The sequence below is a fragment of the Nothobranchius furzeri genome, chromosome 7 (genome assembly GCF_043380555.1).
Source record: "Nothobranchius furzeri strain GRZ-AD chromosome 7, NfurGRZ-RIMD1, whole genome shotgun sequence".
NCBI classification, from domain to species: domain Eukaryota; kingdom Metazoa; phylum Chordata; class Actinopteri; order Cyprinodontiformes; family Nothobranchiidae; genus Nothobranchius; species Nothobranchius furzeri.
The window spans coordinates 74,536,569-74,563,924 of record NC_091747.1 but is presented as its reverse complement, the minus strand read 5'-3'; the positions used below and the strand labels follow the sequence as shown (position 1 = coordinate 74,563,924).

Here is a 27,356-nt window from a genome sequence, read left to right as displayed (position 1 = left end):
GGGAGATAGGGTGGATTTGATGTGTGACATGACTAGTTGTTCAAAGCACTTCATAATAATGGGTGTCAGTGCCACGGGGCGGTAGTCATTGAAACAAGCTGGGGATGGTTTCTTTGGTACAGGTATCATGGTGGCAGTCTTGAAACATGATGGGACAGTGGCTTGCCTCAGGGAGGTGTTAAAGATGTCTGTGAAGACCTGCTTCAGCTACTGAAGATAGGAGACTTGAGTAGAAGGACTTTGGAACTGACACTTTGGGACCGGATCGGGAGTTCTGGTACTTGGAAAAGACGGATGAACAACTTGAGGTGAGTTTGGGAGACAGAGACACTAATCGGAGGCTGGCGTCCAGCTAATAGCGGGCGGGGGTCTGAACATATGCAGCTTCCTTGTGTTGGACATGATGACGAACTGACACATTTTAACAGACACATTTTATGTCTTTTGATTTAATTTTTTTTAATTCAAACTAACAAGTGCAGCAACGGTGGAGCTATTCTTTTCTATTTCTTAGTTGAATTAGCAGACTCCATGCTTCAAGGGTGAAACCGCTGCCCTCTGCTGGTTTTTTCAGGTTACAGTCACAGTCCAAACGGGAAATGTGGAGCTAGCATGTCCCTAAACAGCTACTGTATTTTAAGATGGTGGATGACCATGGAGTGTCGACCACAGTTTATGTCTATAAAAATGTATAATTTCAAGTTGAGAGGAATATCTAGAATTGATGTTGGTGAGAAATATTAGTGAAAAAGGACAAGTTTGTGAACTGGAAACACAAGATTTGATAGTAAACTGGTAAAAAATGTCACACACCGGGCCTTTAAGCAGATAATTGTTTCTAACAAGAGTAAATGCCCTTTGATTCATCAAAACATTTACAGTCTGAGAACCTGCCGCATAACCAAGAGACGTTCTAGAATTATTTTGAATAAAATTAGAAATATCAGGGCAAGTCTTTTCACCCTCATCTACTTCCTAGTCTCCCATCCATCCACCTTCCTCCTAATCATGGTCTGCCTTTACTCCTGTAGATTTCCAGGACAGTTGGCTCTTTCAGATCCACACATGAAACCAACCTCGTGTTCCCTTGACATTTTCCAGGATCCAGGAGGGTGTCTGTCATAACAGATCTTAGGGCTGGAATAAGCCAAACAATGGCCCAGTAAACATAAAATTAGGACAATAAACAAAAAAGGCCAGAGCAGTAGACAGCAGGCCACAGCAGATGGCACCTTTGACCTGAGGGTTCATTTCAAGATCCTGGTACTGGTCTATAGAGCCTTACATGGACAAGCACCATCTTACATTGGTGATCTTCTCAGTCCCTACACCCCCAGCAGGTCCCTGAGGTCCAGTGATCAAAGCCTACTGGTTGTGCAGCACCAGGCTAAAGACCAAAGGTGACAGATCATTTGCTGCTGTGGCCCCCAGACTCTGGATCTCTCCCCCCCTGAGCCTGAGATCAGTGGACTCAGTGGTCTCCTTTAAAAAGCAGCTGAAGACTCACCTGTTCAAGCTGGTTTTTGTGTGACCTTCATCACCCTCTCCTTGTTCTGCTCTCCCTACCTATTCCACCTTCCTCAGGATCCACTGATTTCCGTCTTTCATATTCACTCTCTCTCTTTCTTTACATTTTTCATCACAATTGTCTTAATTTTTTCTCATTTTAAACATGTTTTTATTCATTTTCAAAATTGCTTTTTATATTATACATTTTTTTGTTCTTGTGAAGCGCCTCGTGATTTTTATCTTGAGAGGCGCTATAGAAAAGATCTTTTCTTCTTCTTCTTCTTCTTCTTCTTCTTCTTCTTTGATGTTTTGTTATCCCTACGACCCTGTTCATCAGGATGTTTGATCTAATTGGCCCATGCATTGTAGATTAAGGCCTAGTCCACACGTAGCTGGGTTTTGTTTTAAAACAAATATCTGCCCCTCCAAAAACTTGCATCCACACCACCTCGTTTAAAAAAAACTGTCCACACATACCCGGATAAATATGTTGTTAAGGACACGCCAGACCTGTAGGCGGCAGTACTTCCCCCGTTCTTAACCTCGTCCTTCGTCTGTGGTCTTCCGCAAGGAGCAGTAATTCCGCTTGCAAAAACAAACAAGCAGAAAGCGCTTGGACAGTTGATAAAGCGAGCACAGCTCTGAGGGCATCCATGCTGTCGGCTAGTGTAAACATACGTCGCACACGTGATGTCAGCATTTTTTTGTCGCGGAAAGTGACGTTGCGGACCTTAAAACTCCGGTTTTGTCTGTCCACACGCAGACACCCAAAACGGAGAAAACGCAGATCTTCACTTTGGCCGGAGTTTTTAAAAAGATCCGTTTTCGTATGAAAAAACTCCGTTTTCGTGTGGATGACAGGCCAAAACGTAGAAAAATATCTACGTTTTGGCAGATCCCCGGCTACGTGTGGACAGGGCCTTAATTAATTTATCTGGCTCTGTACCATCTGTTTTCAAACATGCAGTTATTGAACCCTTCCTTAAAAAAACAAATTTGGACTCATCTCAGACTTAAAACTACAGACCCATTTCTAAATTACTCTTTTTTTCTTATATTTTGGAATAGGTTGTGGCTGATCAATAAATACATTTTCTGGCTCTACACAACAGTTTTGACAAATTTCAATTTGGTTTTTGTAAAAAGCATTAAACAAAAACGGCTTTGCATAAAGTTTCCAGTAACATCATGATAGCTGCGGACAATGGGAAATTCACAGTGTTAGTGTTTGATGATGTTGATGAATTTACAGGAAGCGGCGTACTGACTAATCACAAGCTTGCGGTCTCTGTCACTTTTGACGCATAGTTAAAAAGTTGGGCATGTCTCCGTCAGCTTCTGTGCTCCACATAATGGCATAAAAACATTTCACCAGCCACCATGTCTGGCAATAAGATGAAAACTAATCAGTGTTTTTTTATTACAACTAACTTTTGTTACTTTACACTGTATACGCAAATGTGATTAAAGTTACTTACAAAACATTCTAAATGTTATTTATAAAAGATAATTGGGGGGGGGGGGGGTCTTCACGATCCCCTAATGCCCACCCATGTCTGTTTCACCGAACCGCCCCTGCCTCCGCCATGCGAGGGGCTGTTGAAACGTGAGAAGTGCTGCCTCAGCAGCACCGTGGCGTGTTGAATGAAACAGCTGAGAGTTAGAATCCCCGCGCAACCCTTGCTGTATAGTTTCAGCTTTCTGGACCACGCAGCTCTCCAAATGTCTAAGGGGAAGAGTTCTGCTGGCTGTCGGGCCATGGTCATGGCAGGAAGATACCTGTCGAACCCGAGCGTGCCCCCCGCGGGGCGGCAGCAGCGAAAGGTGTGCGCTCTACTGCGCCGAGCAGTCAGCTCCACCGTGCCCGGTTCGGTTCGGACAACTGCGACTCTGGGTCAGCAGGAGAGAATAGGATATTCCTCAGCAGCGGACAGACATGCGGTGGCGAGCCGTAATCTGATTTATAGGGACGTGAAAGCCTTTCTGAATGAAGTCGGTGGAGATCCCCGGGAAGCCCGGTACTGGCTGACCCAGTTCCAGAGGGCCACCTCTACCAAGTCGCCTGCCTTTGCTGTTCTGGAGGTAAAACATTAGATGGCCCATTTTATTGACCCTCAAATTAGTTTAACCAATGTGTTTTTAAATCTATTAAAATATTATATTATATTAATTTAGGTTTCAAACTAAGGGGGGAAAGGAACCGGTCAAGGCCACAAGAAATTTTCACTTCCTTGTTCAAAATTGGCTACACAGTTATTGTTCTGAGCGTGATAATGTGAAAACACTTTATAAAAAACCCCATAATTAAAACCAGGGTGCTTGTCATTTAGTCTCATCTAACCAAGAGTTGGTGGTTTTCCATTGATTTTACTTGTTTTTTTCTCTTGAACAACCTGCTGTACTGTAGTTGGTTCACATTTCTAGTTTTCAATTTAGAAAAGGCATTTCCAGCTAATTTTCCCATGCCCTGTGTATCTTTAATCATAAAGCTACAATTATAAAACTCATCAAACCTGGTCTAGATTATTTTATATTAATTGAAGCGGCCTTAATTGTTGGCAATTTTTGAAACCTGTATTTCATTTGTGAAAGTTAAAAAAGCCACTTCACTTTTTACTACTGTGAGTTTGGACTGTCATATCAAAGTATTTTGTTCAAAACCCAAAACAATTAGCGTTATTAAATTTCAGTTAGCTTTAGTGTCTCGGCATTTACATACTTGCAAACTTTTCAAATAGTTTTTGTCTAGCGGGGAGAGGGTTGTTAGTTGGGTCGATCTTTCTAAGAATCCATTTCTTGAGAACATTTAGCCCTTTTCAGAAGACACATCATGGCAAATCAGCATAATACTGCTTATGTCTTATGAAAGCACCATGGCGATGCAGGAATTTTGCTGCATTTGTTATGCCATTTTGGTAGTAACATTGCCACAATGGCGGACTTGTGAATGCATATAATGCCTTGGCGCAACAGAGGGAGGTGTCATCATCATGTGGGGAGTTACAGCTGAGCCCTGGCTGGCAATTGCACTGAAAATTAAAGTAAACACGGGCAGTAAGTTTTGCGTTTGTTAAAAGAATCAGCTGAGATGATAAACTGGAGCGATGCAGAACTTTAGGAGCTTCTCTTCATTGGAGCCCATGGTCAGGTCATCAGACTGTACAGAGACCGTGGAGGACAAACACCTTTAGGAGTGACTTGTCAAAAAAAAACATGAGTGCTGCTTCAGTCACTATAATAACCAAGTCAAGTTCGAGACAAACGGAAGTCTGCAACAGCGCAGAGACTGCCCGTATACCCCATTTTTTTCACTAATGTGCAATATTGTGTAAAAAGGACATGATTGCACCACATTACCTCTACAATCTGACCACTTTTAAACAACCTAAGGCCCCATATGCCGGCTCGGCATTGTGGCAAAATGATGGAATTGTATTCTATAAGAGGTTTCTTCAAAGGGGAACCGCAGGGTGTGTTCCAACTACCGGGGATCACACTCCTGAGTCTCCTTGGTAAGGCCTATTCAAGGTTCTGGAGAAAAGGGCCATTTGCATTATTTCAATCGCAATAAGCAAGTCATGTTCAAGCTAAAATGAAGTTCGTGACAGCGCAGAGACCACCCCAATACCCGCTTTTTACTGCCATTGCGTTTACTTTTGTGAAAAAGATATAACTGCGCCACATTACCGCCGCAGTCTGACCACTTACAAAATCATCTAAGGCTCCCCAATGTAGCATCCACTTTGCAGCAAATTGGCAGCATTGTTTTATAAAAGAGGCTTCATCTTCAGGAGGAGCAATGTGGTTTCCGTCCTGGCCGTGGAACACTGGACCAGCTCTGTACCCTTAGGGGGTCCTGGATGGTGCGTGGGAGTTCACCCAACCAATCTACATATTTATTTGTTGATTTTGAGAACGCGTTTGGTCGCATCTCTCGGGGGGTCCAATGGGGGTACTCCAGGAATATGGGATACTTGGCCACTTGACATGTTCCTGTTAAATCTTTGAATAACCGGTGCCAGAGCGTGGTCAGCATTGCCGGCAGTAACTCTCTGCCAAGGCTACCCTTAATCATAGATTCTGTACATAACTTTTATGGACAGACTCACAATTCCACTGTTAGAGAAAGAGACCTTAGAAGGTGGAGGCTGTTATCACCAATGTTGGGAATTGGGAACTTTTTAAAAGTAATTAGTTAAACTTACTTATTTAACCATAAATTACTAAAATATAAATGATTAAATGGACTGGAACATAATAAAATGCATGTCCAAATGTTTATTATAAAACTGAAAATTTTAAATGATCGGGCTCTTAACGAGAAAAACTACAAACAAGAAACATTACACCAATTTAAACTATGATTTAACAAAACTCCAATAAACTAGAATTTATAACTGCAAATAGAAAACACCTGTAAGGGGTTCCTGAGCCTTTAAACAGTCTTTTAGTGTATTTGTATTACTGAAATAAATGGAATTTTTAGTGATGCACCGATATGACATTTTTGGACCGATACCTATATCCGATATTAAGATCACTGTTATGGCCGATAACCGATATTTGCCGATACCAATATACTGACATTAATGCTTCTAAACTCAGCAGATTTTGAATAGAATGAAATTATTAAAGCTGAATTTACGTTATAATGTACACTCAACACACAAATGTATGGTTCTGAGATGATTTCATTGACTGTTCACATGACTAAACAATTATACATCACCCTCTGAAACAGGCAAACAAAGGGAGATGATATGGAAAAAATATCAGTTGTTAATATTGTCCCGGTTTTATTTATCAAACCAATACTGATATGTTAAAAAATGACTAACATCGGCCGATACTGATATTGATGCCGATATATTGTCCATCCTTAGTAAATTTGCAAAGTATTCAAATTTTTCCAGTTTCACAAAATTGTGTGTCTTATTAGCATTTCTATTAGTCATAATGTAGTAACGGTGTATATATAAAAAATAAATTCTCAAACATTACACAAACATTGTCTGTAAAACCTACCCTTAGAAACCTTGGAGTTTTCTTTGACAAGGGAATGTCTCTTGAACATCACGCAAAGCAGTTAACTAGAAACTGTTTTTACCACTTGAGACAAATTTCTAAACTCAGAACAATGGTGTCTAAAGCTGATCTTGAGTTGATTATTCACGCGTTTACATCATCCCGTTTAGACTACTGTAATAGTTTATTTTCTTGTCTAAACAAAAAAGAGCTGTCCCGCTTACAACAAGTCCAGAATTGTGCAGCTAGAATTCTGACCCGTGACAACAGAAGGGCCCACATTACCCCCATTTTAAAAGCTCTTCATTGGCTTCCTATCACATTTCGCATAAATTTTAAAATTCTTGTGCTGACTTTCAGAGCGCTGCATGGTCTGGCTCCATTGTATGTTCGAGACATGCTCTGCCCTTACACGCCTTCTCGCAGGCTGAGATCTATGGATCAAAACCTTTTAATGGTCCCACGTACTCAGTTCAGGACACGAGGAGATCGCTCATTCCAGGCCGTCGCTCCTAGGCTCTGGAATGAGCTACCTCTGTCTTTACGCTCAATCGACTCAGTTGATGTTTTTAAGAGCAATCTTAAAACCCATTTGTTTCTCCAGGCATTTTAAACTTAGTCTCATTCAGATTGGTTTTATTTGACACTGTATATTGTGGCTGTATTTTACTGTATTTATATGTTGTTGCCTTTTAACTTGTGAAGCACTTTGTGACCTTTTTGTCTGTGAGAGGTGCTATAGAAATAAAGTTACTTACTTACTTACTTACAAGAACAGGCACAAATCTGATGAAAGACTTACATTTCTTGGGTCAGACCCAAACACAGAAGAGCTGATGCTGAGTGGTAAGACACAAAGTTAGTTCTAATAACACCTTAGCACCCATAACGTCTGAGACTGATACAATCATTGTTACAGCAGGACTAAAGACACAATCAGGAACAGGTTACAGTTGGATGATCTAGGAAGATAGAAGATCATGGCGTGAAAGTAGTTTTCGAACATTTCTGCTTCCATAAAAAATTCAGTATTAAGTTAACTTTTCCACAAAATGCTGTGTCTGCAGATATTTCTCCAGTAGTGGTCTCATTAGCAAGATCTGGTCCTTTTTTATTTGTTCCCTGTTGGTCATTCTTAAAAACACAAGTGCACAACAGATTCTGTAGCTAGAATCCACAGTGAGTGTAAGAGTGTCCTTTGGACAGCTGCAAAGCTGCAAACAGGGATCATTTTCTGTTTGTGTATAAAAATAGATTGAAGGATAAATCAGTTGGCAGCCAGCCTCCTTTTCAAACAGTTAGGAGGTTTTGTTTTCTTACAATAAACTGAATTTGTAATTTAGTTGTTTAAAATGTGTCCATTGTTACGTGAGCACTGTTACAAACAAGCAGAATATGAATAAAGAGGTCCAGTTGCCTTTGCTTGAACTCATTATCATCCCCTAGAAGACTGGAAGCCTATGTCAGTATAAAAGCAATGACATTTTTTATTGGCTCGTAAGCAGGCCAGTGTTCTTCTCCACCATGCCTGATTTGTATCAATAGGGGATTTACAGGCTTCTGAAGAACTCAGACACACTGAACAAGTTACTGAAGTCCATCAAACATTGAATCAGGTGAGCAGTACAGTTGGACCAGAACTGGACACCACTGCTCTTCTCTGAAAGAAATTAGGTTTACTTAACCGAGAGCTGGCAGCTGAACATCATGTTTTTATAATGATGGCCTGTGTATCAAATACAAGCCACAGGCCATCATATTTTTATGTGGTATAAATGTACTTTTTTCTTTCAAAATCCATCCATTCATCCTTTTTCTTCTGCTTATCCGGAGTCGGGTCGCGAGGGCAACAGCCTAACCCCAAAATTCCACCATCTCCGCTCCGCCCCCGCCCTCCGCTGCCGCTCGCTTCCGAACTCAAATTATACTGTACCCGCTCCACAATGGCTCCGCTCCGTTACGGAGACCCGAGGTGGGCAAACAAGCATGAGCGGGATTTTCGAGATCTTGCGATACAGTCCGAGCAATAAACGCGGAAGTTAGATCCAAACACCCGTTGTGTGGGAGAAGCATCGAAATGAGCTGTTTAATCTGCCTATCATGTGTTGAGAGATCAGCAGTGTTTGGATCAACAAAGTGTGACTACTTTGATAGCAGAAACTGTATTTATGGCTTACTTTTGTGCATTTAAAGTTCAACCGCCATTGATAGCTGTTAAAAGTTGTTAAACCTGTGCATATGAAACAAAAAACGCTTTTTGTTTATCGATTTATTGTGAAAAAAACGGAAGCTGTGCTTGCTCCCTTTCCTGTTGGGCGGTTGTGATTTCTGTCCATTGACTGCGGAGGTGCTCCGGCGTCCGGCAAAAATAGAATCGATCCTATTTTTGCCGGATGGCGGAACGGCGGGCGGCGCACTGCGCCGTACGGCCACAGTAGTGGAACAGCTCTGATTGACTACAGCGGGACCGTTTTTGCTGTGGAGTTCGTGCCGGAGCGGAGATAGTGGAATTTTGGGGTAAGTCGAGAGGCTCAGACTTCCTTCTCCCCAGCCACTTGGGCCAGCTCCTTTGGGGAAATCCCAAGGTGTTCCCTGGCCAGATGAGAGACATAGTCCCTCCAGCGTGTCCTGGTTCTTCTTTTAGGTTGGACGTGCCCAGAAGACCTCACCAGAGAGGTGTCCAGGAGGCATCCTAATCAGATGCCCAAGCCACCTAAACTGGCTCCTCTCAACGTGGAGGAGCAGCGAGTCTACTCTGAGCCCCTCCCGTATGACCGAGCTTTTCACCCAATCTCTAAGGGAGGTCCCAGCTACCCTGTGGAGAAAACTCATTTCGGCCGCTTGTATCCGTGATCTCGTTCTTTCGGTCACTACCCAAAGCTCGTGACCATAGGTGGCCACTAAAACAGATCCCCTCAACATCTTGACTATGCCTAGAAATCCTGTCCATAAAAATTATCAACAGAATCTAAAGGGCAGCCTTGGTGGAGTCCAACTCTCACTGGGAACTAGCCCAAATTACCGCTGGCAATGCGGACCAATCTCTGACACCAGTCATCCAGGGGCGTAACAGCGCGTATCAAAGGGCCTGGTACCCCATACACCTGCAGTACCCCCCACAGGGCCCCCCGAGGGACGCAGTTGAACACCTTCTCCAAATCCACTAAACACATTTAGATTGGTTGGCCGAACTCCTACGCACCCTCCAGGATCCCCGTAAGGGTATAGAGCTGGTCCAGTGTTCACACACGGCCAGGACAGAAACCACATTGCTCCTCCTGAATCCGAGGTTCGACAATCCGACATTACCTCCTCTCCAGAACCCCTGAATAGACTTTAGCAGGGAGGCTCAGGAGTGTGATCCCCCTGTAGTTGTAACACACCCTGCGGTCCCCCTTTTTTATATAGGGGACCCACCACCCCACTCTGCCAATCCAGTAGAACTGCCCCCGATGTCCACGAGACATCGCAGAGCCGCATCAGCCAACACAGCCCCACGAAATCCAGAGCCTTAATGAACTCTGGGCAGATCTCATCCACCCCCAGAGCCTTGCCACCGTGGAGCTTTTTGACAACTTCCGTGACCTCAGCCCCAAAGATTGGAGAGTCCAACCCAAAGTCCCGACGCTCTGCTTTTTCACTGGAAGACGTACCGGTGGGACTGTAGAGGTCTTCGAAGTATTCTACCCTCTGATGCACAATGTCTCGAGTAGAGGTCAGCAGTACACCATCCATAAATGGTGTTGATAGCGCACTGCTTTCCCACCCTGAGGCGCCGAAAGGTGAACCAGAATCTCCTCAAAGCCGTGCGGATGTCTTGCTCCATGGTCTCACCAAACTCTTCCCATGCCCGGGTTTTTGCCTCCGCAACCACCCGAACCACATTCCGCCTTGACTGCCAGTACCCTTTAGCTGCATCTGGAGTCCCACAGGCCAAAAAGACCTGATAGGACTCTTTCTTCAGCCCAGAGAATCTTTTGTACATATCCAACGTAAACTACAATCACCCTCTTTATTGGATCTCCCCTAGGTGGACAGCTCAGCCTTCCAGAACAGGGAAATGGTCCAGAGCCTGGCTTTCGGACTCTCCTTCCTGCAGCGAATGGATATGAAGCCCGTGGTGGTAATGGGCCAGTCTGAGTACCTGGAGGCTGAGCCCTCTAAAGAAGTTGCTGGGCCTTGGTCTAACACAGGTCTGGTGGAGAGATGTCAGCAGCTGACTGAAATTCTGCAGGAACACTCAGCCACCGTCCTGCCATTCTTCTCTGCAGAGTCCTTTCTTCACCTGCATGAAGCGCCACAAGGAACCAGGTTAAGATTCAACAAGAGCTGCTTTCAGAGAAAACATTTTTCAGGATTGCATAAAGTGTTTATCACTATAGTGATTATCATAAGCATCATTTTAACAGGGGGAATGTCCCTGCCAGTAATTATAACTGAGAGATTTGTATCCACTTATCATTTTTTCCAGAACCAATCTGTTGCCAGCTTCTGCTCTCAGCAGAAGTTCCCAACATCAGTGTGCATTCCATGAATAATTTTGATATTGATGTTGTTCCTCTCTGCTCTGCAGCGCTCCACCCTCCATTGCTGTTGACACCAGCCTCCTTCAGTGGAGTCTCGACTGTGGAACAATTCCTTTGGTTTGTTCGGTGGGGAGGGACGAGCAGGGTTACTCTGTGATGCTGGATCCTATAGAAGTCACAGAGGCTATCTCCCGAGCCCTTCAGCCACACAAAGTCATGTTTTTAAACAATTCAGGAGGGTTGAGGAGCCCAAAACACAAGGTTTGACATGACGTCCTACAGTCATGGGACAAAGGAACTACAGTGATCCCTCGTTTATCGCGGTAGATGCGTTCCAGACCTGGCCGCGATATGTGAAAATCCGCGAAGTAGGAACACCATATTTACAGTATTTAATTAACAGGTACGTATTCAGTATTCAGACTTTTAAAACCCTCCCTTTACATAGTACTGTATTTTTACTTGTTTTTTTTAATAGTTTTATTACAAAAAGTGCATTTTATCCAATCCAATCCAATTTTATTTATAAAGCGCATTCACAAGGCATTACTACCAAACAAGGCGCTGTACACTAAAAATGTAAGTTTTTTTAAACCGGCGTTATACAAAACATGTCGAACACATTCATTTTATGATGAAATTGATGGAAAAAAACAGGAATTTCTTGATATTTCGCATAGAAAAATACTGCGAATCGGCGAATTTCCCTTGAATAAGGCTCCAAAGAAAAAATCCGCGAAGTCGTGAAACCGCGATAAACGAACCGCGACGTAGCGAGGGATCACTGTACAATACTGAAGCAGTTTTTGGGTTTTATTTATCTGGTCATGGAACATGATCTGGTTTTCACCAGATTCTAACTTGTTAAAATTGTACTTAAAGTGTACAGAAATGCACAACACTTCTGTATTATATCTAAGATTTGCACAATTCATCTCCATCACTTCCTGTTTGGGTTACAGGTACTAGACTTTGTGTCCTTGCCTAAAGACCTGCCCACACTGTCCACGGCTCAGTGGTTAAGCCCTGTTGAGCGATGCAGGGTGACCGCCATTGCCAGACTCCTAAATCAGTTGCCTATAGAGTCGTCTGCTGTGATCACCTCAGCGGACACGCTGCTGACCGAGCTCTTCAGCCAAAAGGGTGAGACCTGTAAACATCTGACTGTGATTCTCATGTTTACAAAAACATGATCACATGTGGACAGCTGTTTACTCCCAGCTGTAACCAGATACACCAGCTTATAGGTATTTGTGGAGGAAGTAGTATAGCTTCCTAAAATAAACTTGTTTTTTCTTCTTGATTTTCTGTCTTCCAACACTTCTCAGGTTCTGGGACGCTCTTCAAAAACGGAGACCCCATTCATCGGTCAGCAGATACAAACCAGTTAAATCAGATCCACAACCAGAAACCACACAAACTCTGTTTGTTTTGTGTGTGCAGGTACAGCTGTCTGAACGAGATTAATGTGGAGCGTCTGCTGACGCTCATCAACAAGTCGTTTGATAAAACTCTGAAAGATGATTACATCGATTCTCTAAAGGGACGGCTGCACTCCATCTATCTCTCTGAAGGGTCGGTGATCGTGTTACAGATCAATTTCAAGCTTTTGAAACAGGTTTACATGTAAAACCTGTGCATCAGTATTGCTGTATTCATTAAATGTGAGTGAGTGAGTGCAGAATTCTAACTTTACCCCTGCAGCTACAGCGCAGCAGCCATCATCACAATGGAGCCGGTGAACGGAGGGACTCCGTATCTGGACAAGTTTGTGGTGAGCAGCTGTAAGCAGGGGCAGGGCACCAGTCACATTCTGTGGGAGTGTATCAGACAGGACCTGGGGAAACTGTTCTGGAGGTCTAAAGCAACCAACAGAATCAACCCGTGGTGAGACACACATGCTGACGTTTTCTTTACACTTCCAATACAATTTATACATCAGAACATTTAGGCCCTGTCCACACGTAGCCGGGGATCTGCCAAAACGTAGATATTTTTCTACGTTTTGGTCTGTCATCCACACGAAAACGGATCTTTTTAAAAACTCCGGCCAAAGTGAAGATCTGCGTTTTCTCTGTTTTGGGTGTTTGCGTGTGGACAGACAAAACCGGAGTTTTAAGGTCCGCAGCGTCACTTTCCGCGACAAAAAAATGCTGACATCACGTGTGCGACCTGTGTTTACACTAGCCGACAGCATGGATGCCCTCAGAGCTGCGCTCGCTTTATCAATTGTCCAAGCGCTTTTTGCTTGTTTGTTTTTGCAAGCGGAATTACTGCTCCTTGCGGAAGACCACAGACGAAGGACGAGGTTAAGAACGGGGGAAGTACTGCCGCCTACAGGTCTGGCATGTCCTTAACAACGTATTTATCCGGGTACGTGTGGACAGAGTTTTTTTTTTTTAAACGAGGTGGTGTGGATGCAAGTTTTTGGAGGGGTGGATATTCGTTTAAAAAAAACCCCGGCTACGTGTGGACGTCTTATTTGTCGGTATTTCATTGAGTAGCTGCATTGCTCTAATCATCACCCCATGTCCATGTCCAGGTACTTCAAGCATTGTGATGGCAGCTTTGTAAATGGCGTGTGGACTGTTTTCTGGTTTGGCCTGGCAGACATCAGGGATTCCTACGTTCTGGTGGAGCACGCCCAGCTCCTTTCAGACTCATTCCTGAGCTCTTCTCACACTGCCCATCAGCAGGCTAATTCATCTGATGCCTAACAACTGCCCAGCAGCTCATAGCAACTTTAGAGGATTGCTGCTGCTGTGTTTTTAAATCCTTCATCACCAGGATTATTTTTTATTCACTCTATAAAGAGATGGATTCTGTACATTTTCTTTACTTCAACATAAGGGTTACAGTGTTCTGTAGTAATTTAGACATGCAGCTACTGAGCAACACTGGAGAATATTTTCAGTTTGGGCTTAGTCTTAAACATTCATGTGAGACAGACAACAGTATTTCCTTCTGAAAGTAATTCTCCAGTGAGAACATTTGTTTCAGCTGCCTTTCAGTGTGGTCCAGGTAACTAAAGCACAAGGCATCCTGCAGAGCCCTGTAAAATTTCCAGTTTTTTGCTGGAGTTTATGTTTATGTAGTACCTTAAGAATCATTTATTTTCATTTGGCTTGGAAATTTTACCTCTAACGTGTTTTATGTAGTCTGATGGGAGACAGCAGGAGACCGTACGACCTGAAATGTTGGGAACCAGCGATTTTAACAGCACACCAAGATATAGCTCCAATTATTTTTTACCATTCCATTGCTGCAGCCCATTTGAGTTGTCACAAATACAACCATTTTAAAAATCGCAAAAAATTAATGTCTGACATACATGCATCAGGAAGAAGAGTTAATTCTCTCTGAGTGGCTCTCATTGTGGTTTAAACAACTGTCGGTACACATTTTGTGCCGTCTACAAACAAGTGCATTAAATAAGCAAACATATTGTTGGTGCATTTGACAAATGTGTTTGTAAAAGGCAAACAATGTGAAAAGGTGATGCTCGTTCATCAGATGTGTTTCCCCTTACAATAAAGTTAAAAGCTGTGCAAAAATCTGTTTCTATCTTTTAGCATTCATTTTTAATCTGCATCATTTAGAGGGAATGGAGACAAACAGAAACATTAAATCAAAAGAAAAGAAATGACTGTTCTTTTTTATGTTTGCAAAATGTAAATGTAACCGGATTACAGGATACAATAAGATAATTAAAAGAAAAAATAAACAAATGGGCCAATAATTAGGTTCGGGGAGAATTGGAGGTTGTTTAAGAATGACTGGAGTCACGGGTATAGCATGAAACGGTTTATATACTAAATTTTAATAATAATGGGAAATATAACATAAAGATAGCACACAAAAACAGATGAAAACAATCGACAATAGTAAAATGGTCGGTATGAGATTTGATCATATGAGTCACAAGTCAGCCGGCGTCAAGTCAAATCCCCACGCTTGGGGTGAAAGTCAGAGTCCGGTGGTGCGATTTTTTCCTACCGCACCGTTGAGATTGTTCACAGAAGAGAGCAGTCTGCTCTTCAGTTACTTGAGATGTCCTGGTTCGTTCAGTGGTTAAGGCTCGCCATCTCCCTCGTCAGGAAGAAATCCAGTTCTCGTTCCAAGTGAGTGATCATAGGAGTCGGGATCAAACCCAAGGAAAAAAAAAACCCAGCCTGTAAACAACAGGACTGTTAGCGAGTTGGCATCGACCCTTCTCGTCACATCACAGCATAAAGTCTTACAGACTTAACAAATGCTTCACTCTATTGGCATAGCCAATCATGTTTGGGTTCACAGTTCAACTAACATAACATCAATTTGATTGTCTATTAAAATAATTCTCAGTAGCTCTGGAAATATAATTACATATGACAACAATTGTTCAGCTCAATAGGCTCAGTTAGATTCTATTACTCTACACTATTCAACAAGAAATACATTCATGACAACAAGGATACATTTAGTTGTGTTTCTATACAGCATTGTGACACCTTGTATATCTGTAACACAATAAATAAATAAATAAATAAATAAATAAATAAATAAATAAATAAAATGTTCTATAACAAAATTCAACAAAATATAAATTCTGGTCCTTTGGTCCACCTTTGTAAAATAATTCCTCCCTAATCAGTTAGCTTTTATTTATTTTTATTTATCTATTTTTTTTTATTATTAAATGTTTGGTTAAGGGACGCATTGCTAATTCTATGGCGTTAGCTATAACGCCCCTGAGGACCTTGTACATCTAGGCCGTACCACCATTAACTGGCGGTTTGAGCCGTTAACTCCTGGGAATCCTATATGCCGTACCGCCGTTAACTGGCGGTTTGAGCCGTTAACTCCTGGGAATCCCATATGCCCTACCGCCGTTAACTGGCGGTTTGAGCCGTTAACTCCTGGGAATCCCATATGCCCTACCGCCGTTAACTGGCGGTTTGAGCCGTTAACTCCTGGGAATCCCATATGCCCTACCGCCGTTAACTGGCGGTTTGAGCCGTTAACTCCTATATGCCCTACCACCGTTAACTGGTAGTTTGAGATGTTAACTCCTGGGATCTAACGTCTAGCAGCCCACTGCTGTCACCTCGGTTGCTGTAATTAGCTTTTTGAATTTAATAATTTACTGAATTTAATCTCATTCACTCACCAACGCGCTCCAACGGTTCCCTCCTACAGAGGATTGGTTCACTCTGTCGTCTCCACACAAATCTATAAGAATGGAATTAATTTGATAAGCTATTTAAGTTTCCTTTTTTTTTTTAAGTTGCATCGTTAGCTTTTTCTCTTCTTTTTTCTTTACTCACCGCGTTGGTTCCAAGTTCCTAGCTCTTATTAGAAGGAGTCAAGTCCGCCTCTCCCTCTATCTATGCGGCACCCAAATCAGGGTTCTTCACGGCCTCGACCGTTGTTTTTTTTTCTCTCTCTCTCTCTCTCTAACCGCTCAGTCTTTGCTTTCTGTATCTGCGTGCTGCACAGCTGTTTGTCTCTCCTCTCGCTCAGCTGCGTCGCACGGTTTTATTTCGCGGAGGCGGGACTTATTTCTCTCAGCCAATGAAATTTCAGATTCCCACCTGGACCAATAGTATACAGCTTTCCTCTTCTGTTTCTGTTAGGGATGTTCAAGATTCTTGTTTTAACCGATGTTTAATATTAAACTCGTTATTTTAGTTATTCACCCTTCCAATAATTCATTATGAAATTATCTATTAGTTAATTAGATATCTATTAATTAGTATTGTTAATTTCCTTAATTTATATTTTATATTTTATCTAAATTGAGGATGGATCATATTAGTAAGCCAATTAGTTAATACCTCATTAAGGTTCTAGCTTCTGGGTTACATCCTCCCCCATTAAATATCATGCACGTCCCTGTGCATTGTTTCTACGGGGTACACAACTTCTTGAGTAAGAGAGTCAATAAAAGCTTTATTAAGTCCTTGGAAAAGGGACCTAACTACGGTCACTAGTGGATTGCCCAATTGAGAGTAAGTTAGTCTTTGAGGAGGCTGACTACTTCGTTCAGATCTCCTGACATACATCTTTGGTTGCACAGTATCATGCTCATCCGTTTCGGTTTGATTCTCAACTGAGACAGGACGAAGTGAGCTCTCTGTTTCCGACAGAGCTGATGAGCTATTCTCTAAGACTTTGGTCTTTTCAGATGTATGTGTCTGATCGTGTATGATGGGTTCAAAACTTACATCACGTTGCTGCGACTTTAGGACACCATCCAATTGAGGTAGGTTTGTGTTAGTTTCATCCCCCGTTTCTACGTCAGGTAAGTATACTTCGTTTTTTTTCGTTTTTTCAGGTAAGTATGTTGCTGCTTCTTTCACTCTTTCAGGTAAGAATGTCGCAGTTTCACTCATTCTGTCAGGTAAGAATGTTTCGGTGTTGATGCCTTTGTCAAGTAAGGACAATTCAGCATTTTCATTACCAGCTAAGGTTGGTTCCTTGCGATCCCCTGTGTGTAAGGATAGTGTGTTTTGTTGTTGAATATTATTTGAATCTGCTATGAGTTCCCTATTTGGCAAGGTGACCGCTATTTGATAGGATGGTCGGTTTAGCACTTGTGGAAGATCAGAGTAATAAAACTCATCTACCTCTTCGTCAAGTGGCTCATCTGGGTCAGGTTCTAAGGCTGAACTCTGTCTTGTATGAGGTCTGCTAGGTTTCGTAACGCGTTCTGTTTCATTTTCTAATGAAGAGAGAAAACCACAAGGCAGTAAAAGATCTCTGTGGAGTGTTCTGTTGGGTCCTTCTCCGTTCTCTGGTTTTACAGTGTATACTGGCAAGTTTTCCATCTGTTTGAGAACTATATACACTGTTTGCTCCCATTTGTCTGCTAATTTATGCTTTTCTCTTAAGCGAAGATTTCGGACTAAAACACGATCTCCCACACCTAGTGTGGACTCACGAATGTTTCTGTCGAACCGTTCTTTGTTCTTCCTCGCTGTTTTTTGAGAGTTTTTTATGACAATGTCATAACTCTGTTCCAGATGACTCTTCAGTTCTTTAACATACTGAGAATGAGTTATAGAGGGCTTGTTCAAATGCGGTAACCCAAAGGCAATATCTATAGGCAACCGAGGCTGCCTACCGAACATTAGCTCGTAGGGAGAGTATCCCGTCACGTCATTTTTTGTACAATTGTACGAGTGAGTAAGTGGTTTTACAAAATCGCGCCAGTGATGTTTCTCAGTGGCTTGTAAAGTTCCCAACATGCTGAGTAATGTACGATTGTACCGTTCAACGGGGTTGCCACGAGGGTGATAAGGGCTCGTTCTGACTTTACGGATACCAAGTAAAGAACAAAGTTCCTTGATTGTACGTGATTCGAAATCCCGTCCCTGATCACTATGAAGACGCTCAGGAAACCCGTAGTGGACTAAAAAATGTTCCCACAGGTTCTTCGCGACGGTGGTGGCTTTCTGATCTTTGGTTGGGATGGACACTGCATACTTTGTAAAATGGTCTGTAATCACTAAGACATCTTTAGTGTTCTTACTGTCTGGTTCTATGGAGAGAAAATCCATGCAAACTAACTCCATAGGTCTGGTGGTGGTAATACTCACCATTGGAGCAGCTTTGTCAGGGAGGGCCTTCCGACGGATACATCTTTCGCAAGTTTTAACTTTGATTACGATATCACTAGCCATTCTTGGCCAGTAAAAACGGGACCGAATGAGATCTGTCGTACGTTCAACCCCAAGATGCCCCATATCATCATGTAGGCTTTGCATGACTGTTGAACGTAATGAATCAGGCAAGACTAACTGCAATGATGTCTCTGGTCCTAATTGGCGTCTCCGGTACAGTAAATCATTTTGAAACTCAAACCGTTTCCACTCTCTCAAAAGGTTAAGAACCACCGGGGGTTCTGCAATAGTATCAGTTGGCGGTTTATTGTCAGTCATAAGCAGCTGAATGACTCGGCCAATGGTTGGATCTTTCCTCTGCAAGGAGACAAGGTCAGCATGGTTATACTTGGGCACAGCAAAGAAACTGTCACTATTGTCTTCCAACTGGAATAGGTCTGGAATGGCCGCTGCAGACATGGCAAGTGACTGAACTAAACCACAAGGAGAATCAGCCTCATCCAAGACCATGTGCTTTTGGCATGTTGCCTTCACTGCTTCGGCTTGAAGTTGAAGCTCGACTTCTTTGACAGAGGATAAAAGATGAGATCGGAACTCATCTAGTCGTTGGCATTCCTCAGTGAATTTTGAGTTGTCTTCAGGTTTATCATGCAGCCTCCTAGACAGGCCATCCGCGTCAACGTTCTGTGTACCTGCACGGTATCTGATGTCAAAATTATAGGTGGACAACGCAGCTAGCCAACGATAGCTCGTTGCATCGAGTTTTGCCGTTGTTAAGAGGTAAGTTAACGGATTATTATCAGTAATGACAGTGAATGTGTTCCCATACAAATAGTCATGAAACTTATCTGTTATGGCCCACTTTAAGGCTAGAAACTCCAACTTGTGCGCAGGGTACCTAGTTTCACTAGAGCTTAAACCGCGACTTGCATAAGCGATTACCTGTGTGACACCGTTTTGCACTTGGTATAGCGCTGCACCGAGTCCGGTCGTACTAGCATCTGTGTGTACTAGATATGGGAGTTTTGCGTCAGCGTAGCCAAGAACTGGCGAAGTGGTAAGTTTTTCAATAATAGTTTGAAAGGACTTCTCACAGTCTTGGCTCCAACGATTCCCAAAGGGTTCTTTGGGGTTCAAGTACTTTGATCTACATGGTGGTGTTTTAAAGTTTTTCCGTTTGGGTGGATAACCAGCCGTGAGAGATGTTAGTGGCTTGACAATATTTGAGTAATCTTTAACGAAGCGTCGGTAATAACCGGTGAATCCTAAGAAAGATTGGAGTTCCTTCAAAGTCTGAGGCTTCGGCCATGTTTTGAGTGCTTCCACCTTATCTGGATCGGTTTTTATGCCATCTCGAGATACTATATGTCCAAGATAACGCACAGATGTCTGGAAAAAACGACACTTATCTGGTGATAGCTTGAGTCCGTATTCTCTAAGCCGTTCAAGAACGTGAGAAAGTCTGGTTTCGTGTTCTTCCAAGGAGTTGGAAAAGACGATCAAGTCGTCTAGGAAAACTAACACTTCCTTCAGATTAATGTCCTTCATACACTTTTCCATAACCCGTTGGAAAGTGCTTGGAGCATTTGTTATTCCTTGTGGCATACGGTTAAATTCATAAAACCCAAACGGGCAAACAAAAGCAGTTTTAGGTTTATCCTTTTCACACATCTCTATTTGATAGTAACCTGACTTGAGGTCCATCACAGAAAACCACTGTGATCCAGCGAGAGCAGAAAAGGACTCCTCCAAGTTAGGCAGGGCATATGCGTCGCGAATGGTTTGCAGATTAAGCTTTCTATAGTCTATACATAGACGTACCTCACCATTCTTTTTCCGAACTACCACTATTGGTGAGGCAAATGGAGACTCCGACTCTCTTATTATACCGGTTTCCAAGAGGGCTTCCAAATGTTTTCTCACGGCTTCATAATCATGTGGATGGATCGGCCGAGATTTCTGTTTGAATGGGGTCTCGTCTTTTAAGTTGATGTGATGTCTTATCTGTTGTGTATGACCAAAATCAAGATCGTGGTGCGAAAACACATCGGAGTAAGTGTTAAGTTTGTTGGTGATCCTCCCTTTCCATTCTTCGGACAAGGGCGAAGTACCGAAGTCAAAACTGAGAGGAGGGTTTGAAGGTGAAGTCTGTTGCTGCGAACTACACGCCGCAAGTACTTTCTGATCACTTTTGTCAGGTTCTGGATATGGCATAACACGATCGGCTTTAACTAACTCAGCGATCACACAGTTTGTGGGTAATGTGATGTCATGGTTAGTTTCGTTTCTTAGTACAACAGGTACTTTGTATGGACCATGTGAAGGTAAGGAAATGAGGCAACAGTCTACAATTATACCCCCTGGTAGAGAACCATTGGTGGGTTGTTCAATGAGTGCATAAGGCTCATGCTTGTTTTGGCTGGGTTGCATAAACCCTTCTAGTAACAGTTTTTTATTTGCAGGGAGAACTTCTTGGGTTCTCCCTCGAAGCTTCACCACACCAACTCGTCCATCTTTGCTTTGTTTTTTTCTGACTGCTAAGGCTTTTAGCACGTGTTGGTACCCATAAGAGAGTGCCTTGGAATCAGGTAAGTTATTGGCAGACAATTGCTCATACAAAGGATCGAGTGTGTTTGTGCCAATGAGTAGTGGTGTATCAGAGTTTGAGCTTATATCCGGAACCACTAACGCAAGGGTAGGTAACTCAAGTCCAGACTGATCGAGCTCTTTTGGAAATGTGACACTTATCTCTATGTATCCTAAATAAGGAACTGCTTGACCGTTTGCGCCCTCGACTTCTAACAGATTACTGATGGGTTTAATTGAGAGGTCAGGTAAGTGTTCTTGGTAAAAAGAATTGGCAATGGTGGTTACCTGGGACCCTGAATCCAGTAAACAATTACATTCAACACTGTTAACTGAGACTGTAGCTGTGCATCGCCCACCCACTAATCTTTTGGGAAGTTTTGGCACTGAATGAGCATGAACTGGCTTGCAAAAAAGTCTCTCTGTCCTTTCCTTAGAGGGACTTGGTTCTACTTTAGCACCTATCTGTCCCACGATAGGAGCTTCTACCGGTTTAAAGGAGGAGACTGAGCAATTGGCTTTGACATCTCCCACTCGCGCTGCTTCTGTCTAAGAGCAAGTCTTTTAGTTGCAACTAGTGCTGGATTTGGCTCGTTGCTACAGCTAGAAGCTATGTGCCCATCTTCTCCGCACTTAAAACAGTATCCAGGCTTTGGTCTGGGCACCACTGCTGTTATCTGCTGAATCTGTTTGGGCTCATCTGGAATTTTAGTCCCCACACGGGGTTTTGACTCTTTTTGAGTTTTCTTTGCCTTTTTATCTGTGTTGTTAACCTTAAGCTGTGCAATTTGGCTCCTGAGCTCAGCGATTTGTTTGCGTAAGTCATCACAGTTATCATCTATTTCCAGTTCACAAGTGTTTTTACTCTGAGAGCATGTTGTTTGCACATTTGAATACACTCTAGTTCGTTGTGCCCCTAAGTGTTGTTTCATGCGTGCTGCTTTAGTAGCCTGTTTGTCTTCTTCAGTGCGCAGTTTGAGGAGAAGTGCTGTAAAATGAGGCGGGTTGTCTTTCTTTTGTTCGAGTTGCAGGTTTGAAATCAGCGAGCTGTCCCAACAGCCTCTGCAAAACTGCTTGAGCAGCTGCTGGTCGGCGTCACTGGAGGAAATTCCATTCCTCTGAATAACTAGGTTTAACAAGGTGTATAACCTCTGAAAGTAATCGGAAGGTTTTTCACCACTGTCCTGGTTTGTGTTTAAGAAGCGAGCAAAGAGCTCGTCGCCGTCTTCGACAGCTGCGTAAGCTGAATCGAGATGTTCAAGGTACGTTTCCGGGTCGGATTTTGGACTAAGAGCTTTAACGATGCTCGCTGCTGGGGCTGACAGACTCTCCACGATTCTTCGTACAATTTGGGACTTGGTGAGTGAAGGATCATTTATGCATAACACTACACTACTACGCCAAGTATCATAGTCAGTTTCAAAAGAAGGGTGTGGAACTCGCCCTGAGAACGGTTTTAGTCTGTATTGTGAAGTAGGCGGAGGGATAACCTCACTGCTTTTAACAATGTGTTCCACAATAACTCGCTGAACCTCAGGTGTGTTTAAAAGATTTGGTGGAATGCAAGGGTTTTGTTTTCCAGTCTCTGTAGGTGGACAATTGTCCTTTGAGTTGTTCATATAGTTAACTTCTGGTGTTAAAGGCAGGGAATATGTAACTTGGTCACTATGGAGCATTGGCTCTGGTTCAGTGACTGGTTCAGATGCATGGGTATCCCTTCCTAAAGATTCCCCAATTTTTGCCAGTTCCTCCATTAGAAGGTCTTTAAATGATTGATTGCTACGCGCAGCTATGTCCCTGAGCTCTGACAGATAGGCATCAGTGGCAGATGTGCTAGTTTCTAGACTGTACGCGCTGGCTAGGTCTTGAATATGAAAGAAAACATCTGGGTTCCTAGTACAAGGTTTGTCATAGGGTAAACATTGTTTCTTTAATTCCTTAACAGTGGCTTCATGTTGAAACTCCACAATAATCTGATCACAGTTTGGTAACTTAATGCGCCTGTTAACTGGTCCGAATCCTTCCATAAACCCAAAGACTTCGTTATCAAGGTCTGTATCAGTTAACCCACTGATTAAAACAGCATTTGAAACTTTGACCTTTTCTGTTTTCACAACTTCCATTTTAAAACACTCAAAAGTACCAATAATGCCAAAATGGCAAACCACTGTGACCTCCAGGCACTCTTATGATGTCAGTCAATGGTTAGCTAAGGTAACAACTCTACAATTCTCCTGGCTGGCTCGCCAAGTTTTATGTAACCGGATTACAGGATACAATAAGATAATTAAAAGAAAAAATAAACAAATGGGCCAATAATTAGGTTCGGGGAGAATTGGAGGTTGTTTAAGAATGACTGGAGTCACGGGTATAGCATGAAACGGTTTATATACTAAATTTTAATAATAATGGGAAATATAACATAAAGATAGCACACAAAAACAGATGAAAACAATCGACAATAGTAAAATGGTCGGTATGAGATTTGATCATATGAGTCACAAGTCAGCCGGCGTCAAGTCAAATCCCCACGCTTGGGGTGAAAGTCAGAGTCCGGTGGTGCGATTTTTTCCTACCGCACCGTTGAGATTGTTCACAGAAGAGAGCAGTCTGCTCTTCAGTTACTTGAGATGTCCTGGTTCGTTCAGTGGTTAAGGCTCGCCATCTCCCTCGTCAGGAAGAAATCCAGTTCTCGTTCCAAGTGAGTGATCATAGGAGTCGGGATCAAACCCAAGGAAAAAAAAAACCCAGCCTGTAAACAACAGGACTGTTAGCGAGTTGGCATCGACCCTTCTCGTCACATCACAGCATAAAGTCTTACAGACTTAACAAATGCTTCACTCTATTGGCATAGCCAATCATGTTTGGGTTCACAGTTCAACTAACATAACATCAATTTGATTGTCTATTAAAATAATTCTCAGTAGCTCTGGAAATATAATTACATATGACAACAATTGTTCAGCTCAATAGGCTCAGTTAGATTCTATTACTCTACACTATTCAACAAGAAATACATTCATGACAACAAGGATACATTTAGTTGTGTTTCTATACAGCATTGTGACACCTTGTATATCTGTAACACAATAAATAAATAAATAAATAAATAAATAAATAAATAAAATGTTCTATAACAAAATTCAACAAAATATAAATTCTGGTCCTTTGGTCCACCTTTGTAAAATAATTCCTCCCTAATCAGTTAGCTTTTATTTATTTTTATTTATCTATTTTTTTTTATTATTAAATGTTTGGTTAAGGGACGCATTGCTAATTCTATGGCGTTAGCTATAACGCCCCTGAGGACCTTGTACATCTAGGCCGTACCACCATTAACTGGCGGTTTGAGCCGTTAACTCCTGGGAATCCCATATGCCCTACCGCCGTTAACTGGCGGTTTGAGCCGTTAACTCCTGGGAATCCCATATGCCCTACCGCCGTTAACTGGCGGTTTGAGCCGTTAACTCCTGGGAATCCCATATGCCCTACCGCCGTTAACTGGCGGTTTGAGCCGTTAACTCCTATATGCCCTACCACCGTTAACTGGTAGTTTGAGATGTTAACTCCTGGGATCTAACGTCTAGCAGCCCACTGCTGTCACCTCGGTTGCTGTAATTAGCTTTTTGAATTTAATAATTTACTGAATTTAATCTCATTCACTCACCAACGCGCTCCAACGGTTCCCTCCTACAGAGGATTGGTTCACTCTGTCGTCTCCACACAAATCTATAAGAATGGAATTAATTTGATAAGCTATTTAAGTTTCCTTTTTTTTTTTAAGTTGCATCGTTAGCTTTTTCTCTTCTTTTTTCTTTACTCACCGCGTTGGTTCCAAGTTCCTAGCTCTTATTAGAAGGAGTCAAGTCCGCCTCTCCCTCTATCTATGCGGCACCCAAATCAGGGTTCTTCACGGCCTCGACCGTTGTTTTTTTTTCTCTCTCTCTCTCTCTCTAACCGCTCAGTCTTTGCTTTCTGTATCTGCGTGCTGCACAGCTGTTTGTCTCTCCTCTCGCTCAGCTGCGTCGCACGGTTTTATTTCGCGGAGGCGGGACTTATTTCTCTCAGCCAATGAAATTTCAGATTCCCACCTGGACCAATAGTATACAGCTTTCCTCTTCTGTTTCTGTTAGGGATGTTCAAGATTCTTGTTTTAACCGATGTTTAATATTAAACTCGTTATTTTAGTTATTCACCCTTCCAATAATTCATTATGAAATTATCTATTAGTTAATTAGATATCTATTAATTAGTATTGTTAATTTCCTTAATTTATATTTTATATTTTATCTAAATTGAGGATGGATCATATTAGTAAGCCAATTAGTTAATACCTCATTAAGGTTCTAGCTTCTGGGTTACATCAAGTAAAAACTTTCAGAAATAAAGTCTGTTTTCAAAGCACATGCAAGTCATTCTGTCACACCCTGTCCTGTCTCCCCGTTTGAAGGACGTAATTTTCACTTTGGAAGTGGGGGGGGACACGGAGGGGGGGGGGGGGGGTTCTTGACAGTATGCTCTAATGGGAAACAGGCTTCAACACAAACGGTTGTTTTCCGCTTGGTCCTAGAGCTCAACTAGTGTCAGTTTGATATAGCGTAATATTGTTTTTGGATGGTAAAAATTGCAGGGGTCAAAACTTGACTTTGGAAAAAGTGGGGGGGACATGTCCCCCCTATTCCCCCCCCCCCCCCCCCCCCCCAAAAAAAATTACGTCCATGGGTTCAGCCATGTGTCCCTGTTAGTTGCTCCCACCTGCCTCTCGTTTTCCAATCACCCCAGCTCCCAGCCCTCGTGTATTTAAACCCCTTCAGTTCTGTGTCTCGTGTTGGATCATTGTTTCAGTGTCAGCGTGTTTATTACTAAAGCCTTTAACCGTTCATGTCTGATTGCCTACCTTCTTCACCCACGTGTGGATCCTCACCTCCGCTTCACACTCCAGCACGCCTGACACATTCCTAGCACTTCCTGAACCAGAGGAGAGGTTGCTGCTGTTTGAGAGAAGAGGAAGTAAAATTATTAATACATGTATTCAATAAATCATCAACGACCACATTCATGGACATTAAAACCATTACCCTTATTTCAGAGACTAGAGTACAGTGATGCATTGGAATATAATTGACCTGAAAGCTTTGAATGTTCCCGATTTATATGTTTTTTGTATTTTTCTTGTCTATCTCGTGCTTTTCATTGTCTAATATTGAGGAAGAAGCCCTAGCATAAAAGCCCAGACTGCAACCTCTAGCAGCACCACTGTTGTTACATATTTTAATTCTTCCAGTGTTTCCTCTGTGGAGTCCTCTGCCTCAGGACCGGTGGTCGGTGGCGGCGACTGGGGCACTCCTTGGGTTGTGCCCAGGTAGTGGTGGGGGTTGCCACCCTCCCTCCCAGGTCGGCCTGGATTGGTGTCTTGGCTGCTGCCGTGGATCTGCTGCTGTCGAGGCAGATGGCTCCCTTGATGGCGTGTCTTTCATTACCTGTCCACTCTGAGCTCAGCCTAGTGTTTACTGTGGTCCAGGGGCGGATTTAGGACTGAAGAAGATCCGGGGCTTAACACACACACGCACGCATGCGCGCGCGCACACACACACACACACACGTGACACGCACTAGTCAACATCATATATATTTGTCTTGTACCACATAATTTTTAATCTGAAGCTACATATTAAGCATATTCAGGACAGAGTATTGTTCCTGTTAGTGTTTAGTGTGAGATGATAGTAAATATTCCCTTTCTTTCTCCAACAACTTTACCTGATAGTAAGCTAACTTTAGGCAAACCAGCAGCACAACAAATATTTTCAAATAAGACTCACAAACCTGAATCAACACCAGTCTCATCAAAGCTGGGGTTCTGTCGTTGTACTTTTTGTCTAAAAAAACGTCCTTATGTCCATCTTCACTCATGCGTTTCAGGCAGAGAGTGTAGAAGAAGCCGACAGCTGAAGGGCTTCTTCTTCAGTGGTGGAGGCTCAGGCAGGCTGTATACAAGCTACTGCCAGCTGCTCCCTCTCTGTTGGACTGTGGTACTGCATGTTACTTCCGCGATTGAGATCCGGGGCTTTTCATAAAACATTCGGGGCTTGAACCCAAGTAGCCG

The 27,356-nt window shown here is 42.7% G+C and overlaps 1 protein-coding gene and 1 long non-coding RNA gene across 2 annotated transcripts; both read left to right on the top strand.

The window, feature by feature from the left end:
* Nucleotides 1-3,088: 3,088 nt before the first annotated feature.
* Nucleotides 3,089-14,616, top strand: nags (N-acetylglutamate synthase). The gene is made up of 8 exons (XM_015954290.3): nt 3,089-3,591; nt 10,565-10,845; nt 11,108-11,321; nt 12,023-12,203; nt 12,389-12,428; nt 12,504-12,635; nt 12,765-12,947; nt 13,603-14,616. The coding sequence occupies exons 1-8, from the start codon at nt 3,154-3,156 to the stop codon at nt 13,775-13,777; spliced, it is 1,644 nt and encodes a 547-aa protein (XP_015809776.3). The 5' UTR covers nt 3,089-3,153; the 3' UTR covers nt 13,778-14,616.
* A 31-nt stretch (nt 14,617-14,647) lies between these two features.
* On the top strand, nt 14,648-25,651 carry LOC139070802 (uncharacterized). Its single transcript, XR_011521255.1, has 2 exons — nt 14,648-14,737; nt 25,619-25,651. It is a non-coding gene; the product is annotated as an uncharacterized lncRNA (long non-coding RNA).
* The last annotated feature ends 1,705 nt before the right edge of the window (nt 25,652-27,356 follow it).

Excerpts from the sequence above, each read along its gene's own strand:
- nags (XM_015954290.3), top strand. The coding sequence starts at position 3,154 with ATGAAACAGCTGAGAGTTAGAATCCCCGCGCAACCCTTGCTGTATAGT. Across the intron at positions 11,322-12,022 it reads TGAGGAGCCCAAAACACAAG|GTACTAGACTTTGTGTCCTT; the intron begins GTTTGACATGAC and ends TTTGGGTTACAG. Across the intron at positions 12,204-12,388 it reads CGAGCTCTTCAGCCAAAAGG|GTTCTGGGACGCTCTTCAAA; the intron begins GTGAGACCTGTA and ends AACACTTCTCAG.